The sequence below is a fragment of the Acanthaster planci genome, linkage group LG02, assembly GCF_054643075.1.
Source record: "Acanthaster planci isolate LZ-2023a linkage group LG02, COTS_SCS, whole genome shotgun sequence".
NCBI lineage: Eukaryota > Metazoa > Echinodermata > Asteroidea > Valvatida > Acanthasteridae > Acanthaster > Acanthaster planci.
Genome location: NC_141778.1, coordinates 9,262,268 through 9,274,332, shown reverse-complemented (window position 1 = coordinate 9,274,332; position 12,065 = coordinate 9,262,268). Strand labels below are relative to the sequence as shown.

Sequence of the window (12,065 nt, the reverse complement as noted above, 5' to 3'; positions counted from 1 at the left end):
GGTTTAAAGGCATGACATATTTTTGTAACTCTTTTAACAATCTGTTCCCTGGCATTCATGATTCTCAGAGGGCCAGGATTTCATCCACTTCAAATTAAAACAAAGCTTGCTGATAGTACCATTATCATCTTTCCCCCTCCCTATCAAACTTACCAACAGCAGAGTCCAAAGCCACTCCAATCCAAATGCCAGGACGGAAGGCTGTATTTCCGGCAAACTTGACCACTCCGCTTCTCGTCCCCCCGACGTCGACTCGCCCACCGATGCTCAGCCAGGAGGGTGTCTCATTACCCATGCTCTTGTAGGAGCCTTCCTGGCGGCTGTCATATGATCCGTAGCTGAAGGTGTCATCCAGGTCACTGGCAGATGTTCCCGTCAGGCAGTCACTGTCCGTCAAGGAGAGCTGAGACAAGGTGTCCTCGTCCTGGGAATGGGATGACTCTCGGACAGGGTCAGGAGACGGGAGCAGCTCCTGAGAGGCGGCAGGAGTATCTTGAGATGATTGAAGGCCATCCCATGACAACATCATGTTATTGTTGTCTGTGTCTTGGAGCAAGAGCTCCGGTGGACGGTCAAGGGCTGTGAGAGCAGCTGACTCCGGGCAATCCTGCTTCCGCACTGACTGGTGGTGGATAGGAATTGGTTTGGTGCTGGTCACCTCCTGAAGTTTCACCTCAAACTGAACTTTAACAGCTTCTATCACTTGGCCTGAGGCCAAAGACTGGCTGGCAGAACTTCTATCTAAAGTACTACCTGTTATTAAGTCCTTGGGTTCCACAACTTGTGCCTCAAGTCTACCTGATTCTCTAGTTTTGGCAAGAATGTCTGTTTTATCTAAGAGCACCTGATCACTTGGTGACAGTAAGGGGTGAACCCAACAGGCCTTTGGAGAGGACAAGTGGCGCTGAAACTTGGTGCCTGAATCTCCCGGTTGTCTTGAAGATGTATGATTTTTTGTTTGAATACTACTTGAAATTTCATCGGGGGTCACTGAAACTTCCAAGGCCTGATTTGCAGCATTTCTCCCAGATTTCTTTTTAACTACTTTTTGTGCCAAGATGCCATCCTCTGAATTTGGTTCAGATTCAAGATACTCTGCACTTCCATCTTGGTTTTTAGGAGTTTCATTCACACACAAATTTGATGAGTTCTCAGTGAAGTTAGAGACTCTAGGGTTTTTTTCTGAAGAGCTTGGAGAGCCATTCTCTTTCCTTGGTGCTTCAAGCTCCTCAAATACAGCCCATTCATTATCAAAATTCTCTAAATCGTGTTGGAACAAGCTATGAAGAGACTTATGCAACTCTTGCTCCTGTGGTGAGAACAAGGACATTTCAAGGTCTTCAGAAACTGTTCTCTTGAAAGACTTACTCTCTGAATTCAACTTGGCTCCTTGTAAACATTCTGAGGCTTCAGTGCGGTATGGCTGAAAAATAGCACGTGAGTAGGCTGGAGTTGGTTGCAGAAGTGGTACTGCCTTGTCGAAGTTGGCGGCAGAGCCATCTGGAGGTCTACTGTGAAGCTCTGGTTCAGCAGAGCCTCCAACATTAAGGTTGATAAATACTGAGTCTTCCTTCTGATTCTTAGAATTATCTTCAGAATCTTGGAGAGACTGATGCCCTTGTATGCTCGATTTGGCAGAGCAAGTAGATGACAGTGGATCTCCTGATACTGATGATGACGAGATTTTCCTGCATAAGGTTGGATGGTCTTCAAGGGAATCAAGACGTACTACTCCTAAAGGATCAAAAACAGGCAAAGCCTCAGACTGGGAATCAGCTTGTTTAGATTTCAAGGCTGATAAGGATTCACAGTCTTTTGTAGTTTCTGCAACAATCACTTCCAAATCTTGGGATGAAGAATCAACAGCTTTACCAAAGTCAATGAGGAAATCTAAAGGATCATCTGCCCTTGGTGAAAAGATGTCACTCCTCTTAAACATCTTTTGCGGGGTGGATGTCTGATAGCTTTTAGTTTGTTCTCTAGAAGACCCATCCAACCTCAATCTACTTGATGATCCATCGCTGTTCCTTGAATCCTGCCTGCTGACTCTCACTGGCTCATCACCAATGGTGAAAGTCCTTGGATTGGAGATCTCAGAGGAGTCCTCGAAGGACATCCTGAAGATGGCATCTCCAACCTCGGCCATGTCCCGATGATCGCTTGGGAGGAGAAGAGGCAGGGAATGATGCTGGTGGGGCTGCTGCTGAGAGGAAGACTTGGAGTGAAGCTGGGTGGAGTTGCCATGGTAACAAAGACTATCAACTAGGTCCGGCTGGAGAAAATTTTTGTAAAAATTAAAGATACCTCTCCAGAATACCCCAATAAACTACAAGGTCTCACAACTACACGTACGTGCCATTAGTGATCAACGCGTTTTTGTTTGTTGCTAACCACACCCAAGCTTCATTATGTTTCTACATCAGTTTATATGACCACAAACTCAAAAGTATTACTGCTTCCAAAAAAGAAGTACACAAATCACCATCTTTGGCAATACAGCATTTTGCAACATCCTGCATGAAGCGTTCCAATATTTAAAAACAAAAAAATTCTTCAAAAGCCACCAAAAAAGGAAGACAAAAAGTTCTAACAAAGTTCACGACATACCATGGACACACACAGAGGGCTAGATGCTACATGTACAAGCTGCGGCGTGCCTGGTTGTGATATGTGGTCAAAAGAACTGAATGTTAGTACTAAAGGAACAGAACTGGGGGGTTAGCATTGAACCGCAAAGGCAATAAATATCAACAAGGTGACACAGCAATTTACACCAGTGCAGAAAGGGATCCAAGCAAGTGCAAAACAGATCATATAACCACGCTCCAAAAGGAACAGAATTAGATTTTGGAAAATTTCAAAACAGAATCATTAATTTTGCCAAAATGATTTCCCCTTCACTGATTTTTTTTTTGTAAATGTGTTAATTTCCTGAAATGACTTTTTTACCAAAGCAAGGTTAAGGGTCACTTCTCAAGTTCAAAGATAAGGAGGGAGAAAAAAAACTGCTTCCAAATTTCAAACATTTTCGCAAGCAAATGCCCACTTTTCTAGCATTTCCCTCACCCATGATTAACTTGCTTTCCAGGTTTGGCTTCAAAAATCCAATAAACATTCATTCTAACTCTGGGAAAAAAATTAATTACTGCAACATTTAAACAACATTCCACAATATAGAGCCATTTACAAGCAATAACACATGTGAACACCAAACGACAAAACTCTTGTTAAATATACACGTCTAAAATTTGATCAAAATGATTACGACTTTTGGGAGTAACATGCCAGTATTCGGCACATAACCTACCTTGCGTTTACTGGCAGCGTCAAGCTCTCTGCTCTGCTCTTCACGAACAGGTCGCAGGGATTTGACCCCTTTGGAATAGGTCACAGGTCGCAGCCCCACAGGACTGCTGAGGTAGACGTGGGGCGACAACCCGGGGCTGTGCGTGGGACTCATGCTGACAAACTGGTGATGCTGTGGGCTACTGCTGTAAGGGCTACTACCATAGGGGTACACACCGTAGACGTCCGGCTGGTAGGCGGAGCCAGAGATGATGTAGGTGTTCTGGTCCGTCAGGAGGAGGGAACGGGGCCGAGCAGGCTTCGCTGCCAAGTAGGGGATCGGACCGCCCAAGGAGCCGGGGGAAGGGTTGGGGCTGAGGTTACGTAGACTCTCCGAACGGATCAACTGCGTGAAGGGAAACGGGGAATGGGAGGGAGGGGGGATTTGGTCGGTTGTTAAGGATTATTAATAAAAGAATCCATACGGGGGAATCTGTTGGATGCACACATGCAATGTGGTGCAAGTACACGTGGGGTACAATGAGTCAACAAGTAATTCAATCATCACACATTTCCAAATAATATAAAAAAAAGAACAAAATCATTCCATTCATTGTCAGGCAAATCACAAGTCATGACAATAATTATGGACAATTTTTGTCAATACAATCACAATACAAGAAATATACACAAAATGATCCACATAAAATACAGCCAACGCAAGAGAGCAGAAGCGAAATGAAATCAAATGCACATCAAGAAATAAAGAGGTGATTCAAGTGTGTTTCCATGGTGACAGGAGGGCAGTTTTTTTATTCCAAATGTTGGGATTGATTGCAAGAGAGAAGATAAAAAAGAAAGAGAAGAGGTGGAAAAGACTGAGATTAGTTTTGACGAGCGGGCAATCTTGACTACTAAGGGGATTAGATTTGACGTACTAGTTGCCATTTCTGCCTCCCAGTTTTGGGTACATGTTTCTTTAAACTACAAGTTTTTTGAATTGAAAATTTCTCCAGGTGTTGTAGCAAAGCATTGTACTATGACTTTAAGAAGCTAACTTCAAAAACACAGGACAAAAATCCCTTCTGCCAGCCATTTTCCTTCATTTTATCATTTCTAAGTTCAAACAATTTGAATAACTGGATGCAATTATCACAGGGACAGATGTATTGAAAAGTTTATTCATATGCTTGAAATACGCTTTACAAAACTGACTTGAAAAAGATATTCACCCCTGTCAAAAATTCCCAATGCCCGACAAAAAAAGTCCACAAATTGCAGTATTTCTGTGCACAGTAGAATAAATGCAAAAAAGGAATAATAAAACACTTGCAATAGAAATATCAGTCAAGAGTTATTCAGTGAGACTACGACTGAGGTTCAATCTCCGAAGTGAGGTAAACCGACCACAGGATGCAGGGAGGAAGTGAGCAAGAGAGAAGAGGAATGAGGGATGATTCTGATTAGATTATTGATTAGTATTAATGGAATTATGGGGGAATAGAGAAGAAAGGACAAAAAGAGACTGTGTTAAGTCTCTGTGTTAATAGCAGCTGGTGTCAGCCATGATATTTTCTACAGTTAATTTTTCTTTTGTGTTTGAATTATTGGTGAACTTTTCTTTGTTAAAGTTACGGTTTCTTGAGTTAAAGTGACATCCAGAATAAGCAGAGATCTACCGTCAAATATTCAAGGAATAAAAGTTATTGCTGATGAAATGAGGATCTGACGTACCAAATTGTGGAAAAGTTGTGGATGTGCATATTTTGGATTAAAGATACTTATCAAATCTAAGTACCAGCTTATAATAATTTGCAAATGTTGTCAACATTTGATGGAAAATATGGACTGATGTAGTGTCAAGGTTTGCAATTCATGATTTTCAAGTGATTGATTGTGATTTACAAAAGCCACAGACGTCGGCCATCCAATTCTAATTCTACATTTTGGGGGAAATTTGGCACAAGGAATCTCACTGGCTGTGACATCACAAGAATGCTTGGCAATGTGAGTGCAAAATACTGTGAACAAATGCTTTCTAAAGTCTACGACTTGGTTCACACCCCACTGCGACACTTGCACCAACAGAGGTGAGGGGAAAACGGTTTGTCACGGTCACAGATCATGCATCAAAGCCTACTCAGGAAAAGGAATTGGCTAAAAAACAGGGAGGGTTTTTACTCTTTGGCGAGTCATAAGGCTCATTTCTGGTATAAATAGGCTCAAGGGATACATGTAGAAAGTTTAGCAAAACTGAAACTTCTGTCAAATCAGAGTGCAAAGATGTCCACAGATCCTTCAAATACATGTATGTTCTGTCTTTTTCACAGCAATGCTGGGAATAATTTTTGTGCTTAGAAGTATTTCTTGCGCCAAAACCTAGAATCAGCTTATATTTTAATAATCTTATGTTGCTGGTGGTCATTTCTTTCATTAGAAATATTTCTGTGACGTGGCTAGGGATATTGGAGTAAAGACAAAAATGACATGAAAAGTAAAAGTTCAGGATTACTCACCCTAAAATCATCATCAAGCGCATCCATGGATCTACTGGTGTCAATGGAACGGGACATTGCACCCTGAATAAAGGAAACATTGATGAAAGCCAAATTATTACTTTCTTTGTAAGTTTATCAGTAGCTCCATTGCTACGGAAGTCCATTTGGGGAGACACAAAGGAGTGAAAACGCACAGAAACATGTAATGACAGGCTTTTCCTGACTTTCCAGAACCTTCTATGAACTTCAAAACGCTTCAAAAGAATATGTACAAATTCCTAGCTTTTCCAAGACTTCCACAAACTTCCTCAACACTGCAGCAAGATCATGTACAGAATTCTAAACCTTGTGAATTTCCAGCTGCTTCCATGAACTTTCAGAACCTTCCATATTAACAAGTTCAAAATTCCAGGGCTTTCCCAGACATTCAGAAATTCCAGAACCCCACACTTACTGGTATATTGGGCACGCTGGCTGTCTTCCTAAGATTCCTGCCCCTGGATGCCAGCTTCTCCTTGATAACCACCTCCTGTCGGAGCCTGTCAAGTGCCAGGATGCTTTCCACTGCTGACACGCCCCGCGTGTACTTCTCAATGTACGTCTCGCCGTCCGAGGACGTCGTATTCTCCTCTGTCCCGGAACCGGCCATCAGGGCCAGTGATTCCCTGTCCTCCGGGTCCTCTGATGCCTGGATAAAAAATCTCTCTTTACTGGGTAGTCCCTTTCCTCTTCTCCATTATAAAGGACTTTGTGGAATTGTGGAACCCACACCTTATTGATGAAACAGTAATTCTGAACCTGTGTTATTGTTGATTTCAATCGACTACTTTGCACTGTACCGGTCTATGTAAGAATGTACACCAACAAACAAGCACACACACACAAAATTGAAACGTTTTGAGTAGTGAGTGTGCAACTGTGAGTATTCAGTGATTCGTTGTGGGCACAAGAATAGATATGATGCAAGTACTCACACATGACTATTGCTGAAAAAAACTGCTTTGAGAACATCAGCCATTTTCAGTGTGGGATACAATTACCTACAACTGTTTCCTCACGCTTGAACTGCTTAAGAAAGTTTGAGTTTCCGTTGCTTTATTTAGTCTTACCTTTGGAATGTTTGAGACAATTTCGTAAGTTACACCACAGGACTGGACTGAATCCTGGAAGTGAAAAATCACAACAAAAACAGTAAGAACTAGTTGTACAAAAATTTACAAATGTAAAATCTACAAATAATTCATAAGATCCTGAATATTCATAAATAATTCATTAACCCAGATTACTGCTCATGGAAAACTGTTCAATTATTTCAAGCACATTCGTGAGAAAAGTCAGTGATTTTAGGACCAAGCTATTCGAAAATACATTTTGCATACAATCTCACTATCCTAAGCACACTCATGAAGAATTTCACAACCAACAACCTATGACCATGCAGAAGAGATTGTAAAAACTTTGCTATCTCATGCATATTAATGAGGCACATAAAAAAGAGCTGCAAGCTGCGATGAGACGGGTCTTACCATCCTGCCCATCTTCTTCTTGATGGTGGAGGTGATACCCTGCTTCTTGTAGATGTTAACGCAGATGCGTTTTCGGAGCACCAGCTCCATTGTTGCCGGGTGGCTGAGCTGTACCACTGCCTTGACAATCAGGTAGATCCGCTCATTGGGGCTTGTCACACGGTTGAGGTGAGGCGAGTCATGGATGGAAGAATCCCAGGATGCAACGGCACATACCTGTGAGGGAATCGACATCAAGAAATGTGACTGGGTCAAAGAATAAACTATGATTTGCTTCAACGGAGACAATGACCAAGGAAACAAATATTGATAAATCTTACATTATAATATTCAAAAACAGCTAATAATGCTGTACGTTTCATTGCTTTATATGTTTGACATTTGAAATTCCCGAGGCAAAAACTTTTTACCAGCGTTCTAGCCAGGATGAAATTAAAGGATAGGGGCATCTGCCCGACGTACCGGATACAGCAGGGGCAGGGGAGGGGAGGTGGCTGGATATTATTTGGCACCCGAGGGCACTGTTTAACATTTATTACGTTAAATATAACAACTTTGTTTTAACCACTTCCTGCCGGGGAGCCCGGTTTCGGCCACTGTGTGTTTATACGCGTGTCCAGGGTCTCCGAAATTGGACAAAGGGAACTGGGCCTTGTAACAAAAGACCGCTCTCGGAACAAAAGAACAGGCTGCTGGGCATTACCGACATTTTTTCACTCTCAATAGTAGAGAAAATCCAGCCTTATTTTGAAACAGTATACCATGGTTTGGGGCATTTAGTGTGAGTGGATTACCACCAAGGACAAAAGCGCTCCACCACCGCAGCGATAAGCCACAAAACACTACTGCATTCTAATCTCGCCCCTATTGAAAAGAGGTCAGCAGTGCAATGTGCCAGGTTCGTGAACAAAAGAAACTTGTATAACACCGCACAATCTGGGCTCTTTTTACAAGGCTGCAGGCCTGGCTGAAATACTCGGGCGTCAATGGATTTTGTCTGTCAGACTAGAGTGGCCACCAGACAGTAATTCATTTGGGTGTAAACGTCTATTAATTGAAAGGATGAATTTTTGAAGAATTTTGAAAACTTGAAAAAGTCCCAATTATATGCACTGCATTTTTTAAACCACCGGCAGCAAGCAGTTAAGCTCGCATTACCCCATTCTGTGTCATTCAGTCATTGTAAAAAGCAAAATTGTCAGTTTTACACCGACTTCTACTCTTTTCTCTACTTTTTTTAGAATGGGGATGGGGGCTTCGCTTTGTGGTTTTGTTGTGCTGTTGCTAAGGAAAGGGGCAAATGTCTAATAAACTATGGGATATCTGATCCATATTTCATTACTACACAATTGTATTTTACATGTGCTTGTTCTGGTTTGAAAAGCTCCATGGTACAAAATTGTTTTGGAGTGCATCAATGAAAAAAATCTGCTTAATAGGCCTACACCTCTGTTTCATTTTGAAAAACTTCAATCTGAATAATTTCTCGGGGTTTTAAATCAACATGTATGATTATTCTTAACTTATTATTAACTTAATTCACCCAGGCCTTACCACTCTTTGTATCTTCTTGCAAGGTTGTAAACTTTTGTCAACAAGAATATAAATCACATGATCATTCCAAACTTATTTTCATTATCACAAGGTTAGATGTTTTTTGCCAAAAATAATGAAAAGTTTGGTCACAAATAACGAACACACAAGACCAAAAAATGAGAACGATCAATGATACCGAAATTATGAAGGCAAATGCTCTGTTCAAGCACCTTCCTCCATGGTTCAAGATATGAAAACACAAGACTGTGCATGGATATGGGCTGCCATGTGGTACAGTACTATGCATGCACCAGCCACTGACACCAATGTGTGTGTGCCACGGTCTTACCAAAAATATCAAAATAACCATAAATTTAGAAGAAACTACAGAGAAAGGAAGACTAAGTTTTGTGGCAAGTTAGTTGTAGCTTATTTCGATTAGTTTTCGAGTTGAAAGGTTTGGGCATGGTTCGGGCAACTACTATGCTGCCAGCCATCGCGGCTGTGCACAATATCCGGAGCTGTAGTCTGGCTCCAGACCCGTCTTATCTTGTATTACATGTACCTTTCAGCGACACGGCAGGAACCAGTATTGTGCATGCCACGCGTACGTGATGTCTCCACAGAGCTGTGAAAACTTGTGTGTACCTACACATAGCTACATGCACATGCTGTGCTGAGGAAGATTTGTTTGATTTCGGAGCATTTTAACAATATTCTGGTGACTTTTCGTCGGTGTTTTTAAAGAAACTTTTGCAAATCTCTGATTATAAATCTTCTTAAACTTAATATCAGCAACTCTTCCCCTGGAAAATAGAAGCGTATCAGGGGATTTTAAGCGTGTCAGGGTTATCTGATCAGCGTATCGGCCCGATATTCTTTTGAATGCCTAGCTAGAATGCTGCTGTTTACCAAGAAATGAAAAATGATGGACTGTGTGTCAAACGGGTCTTCTCCAAATCTTATCTCCCACTGACATTTGCTGACTTTCCATTTTGCTGTGCTGAAAAAAAGTCCCTCAAGAGAAGGCTGAGGAAATTGGAAATGAAAAAGTTTGAATAATGGACTTACATCTTTTTCACAGTACTTGACGATGGGAAGGTTGAACATTTTATTCCCGTGTTCTTTGGGTAAGATGGAGTTGTAGCCAGCTGCATTCATGCCTTCCAGTCCGCCGGATGTGCCCATGTCATCCGCTAAAAACAATGTTGTTAATGTAGGAAAGTGGGTTTCAGAAGTCAGTATTATTATGTGGCACGGTGCCCAACTTCTTCTGAATGTCTAACAGACACCTGTGAAGACATTGTGGTGAGTCTGTGAAGTCCGCCTTTCAAGTGTGGACACCACACACTGACTATCTTGTGAACTGAACATCACCACAAAAACTAACTTGCCACTCAGAAATAGCATCTCTATAATTTCTTTACATTTTCATTCCATTGTGTCACCGTGTCTGCCCCTGTTGGATGACTATTTAGATCATAGTGTGTTGCTATGACCATGTCCAAACATTCGCACTTCGTTTGGCGGGTTCATTTCTGAGAATTGGAGTTCAGAGATCAGGGTTTTAGACATTTAGGCCTTGGAATTAAGTAAATTTGTTCTTGAATCAGTTCATTCAAACTCATAATTAAAACTAAAAGTTTATCTGAAATAACAATAGTTGTAACATTCTTGGAACAAATACATTTGGACTTCTTCTTTTACTCCATCTCTTTGTCTTTGTTGCCTTGGCATCCATGGACCAATAATTTAAGCACACTTCCCTGATGGCCTACTGCTAAATTAATATTACAAAAACTAAGAAAAATAATGTTGAATCCATCATTTTACATTTCTAACCAGACAGCTGGACAGATATAATTTTCATTAAAGATCTTTAGTAAACTATTCACATTATGTCTAATGTCTTTTTAAATTCTTCATGAAATGAGGAATTGTGTGCCAAAGGTTTGAAAAATACAACAGATCACATGCCCATGAATAAGACATGTTTCAATGAATGTATACCGGTACGTCCAATAATGATAACTGCAAGATTACAGTTACTTTTTGGCCTTTTTCCTCTGTTTTCCCCTATTTTGAATGATCTTACCTTGGAGATCCAAGAACAAAACTGGTATATGGGTCTCCATGCCGACCGGCGGCTTCCAGTTGGCAGGCGCACCCGGTATTCCACTCCCCGGTGCCGGCACCAAGACTGCATTCCTCTCTTCTGTCAGAGACACCCATTGGTTGATCAGGCTGGCCTCCCTTTCATAGTCCTTCTGTGTCTTACCTGTTTGAGAACAGTTTCACTGTTGTTACAACTTGTGATCTTGATAATATGGTGTATTTAATAGTGCAGTTCAACACCAACAGACTTTTATTTTTTCTCTTCGTCAGGCCTACATTCTTACAGCTGTCTCAGCTTCCCGGGGAGCATACGACTCAAACACAGCCATTTCGGGTGCAAACGGATAAACAAACACAGTGACCAGACATGCAACTTTAACTTTGACAAAAACGAGGCCATTCCAATCTTTACAAGACTTTGTACAGTGTTTTATAATTTTCAGTGGCATGAGTGGGAAGTGGAAAACGAGGAAAAGTTGCATGCCTACATTTACATGTATTCCTCTTGGGTGAAGAGAGACAAGAAGGGATAAAGTGGCTTGCCTAAGGATGCAACTTGTAACTAGCTTCTGAATTCAAACCTGTGACCCTATGATCAGCAGTTCCCAACACTAACCACTGAGCCACATCCCTCCATGCTCTTTTGAAGCCGTGATATTGAGAATCCCAATGGTACCCAAAAGGTCAAGACAACAGTGGGAAATGTTGGTTGCCAGGCACTCAACCTACCCTGCTTGTCCATAATCCGCTTGATCTGGTCATCAAGGTACTCGTGCCGCCGCTTCAGCGCATTAGACCATCGCGTCCGCAACCGGTTCAGATCGTCGTCCTGGTAGCTGTCCAATCCTTTCTGGAGTTTTGACCGTGCACAGATGCTGCCGACAGTGACTGAAGTGATTGCTTCGCAAATAATGGGCAAGGTGCCTGAATTTTGGACAGGTTTTACCCGTATTAGGATTCGCCTTGAGTGCCCCTAGGATGAGCGAAAAGAAAAACCAAAAACAAAATTTCAGTGTTGTTATCAAGCACTTCACTTGTGCTTTTTTTCACTAAACAGTTGACAACATTTGTCACAAATACACGACTAACAGACGGAGTGTAACAG

General features: G+C 41.6%; 1 protein-coding gene across 14 annotated transcripts in view; it reads right to left on the bottom strand.

Moving 5' to 3' along the window:
- The window catches only part of LOC110987986 (kinesin-like protein KIF13A), a 116,932-nt gene that overhangs the window by 4,931 nt on the left and 99,936 nt on the right, over nt 1-12,065 (bottom strand). For 11 of the 14 annotated variants that reach the window (XM_087129735.1, XM_087129746.1, XM_087129759.1 and 8 more), the window contains 9 exons: nt 11,690-11,933; nt 10,941-11,123; nt 9,917-10,041; nt 7,310-7,525; nt 6,893-6,946; nt 6,238-6,471; nt 5,802-5,864; nt 3,308-3,691; nt 154-2,272 (listed from right to left, as the gene is read on the bottom strand). In XM_087129735.1, the coding sequence (XP_086985861.1) occupies nt 154-2,272; nt 3,308-3,691; nt 5,802-5,864; nt 6,238-6,471; nt 6,893-6,946; nt 7,310-7,525; nt 9,917-10,041; nt 10,941-11,123; nt 11,690-11,933 (3,622 nt within the window). Of the gene's footprint in view, nt 1-153; nt 2,273-2,607; nt 2,658-3,307; nt 3,779-3,804; nt 4,745-5,801; nt 5,865-6,237; nt 6,472-6,892; nt 6,947-7,309; nt 7,526-9,916; nt 10,042-10,940; nt 11,124-11,689; nt 11,934-12,065 lie in introns of those variants that run through there. The other 3 variants (XM_087129780.1, XM_087129790.1, XM_087129788.1) reach the window with 3 other exon arrangements.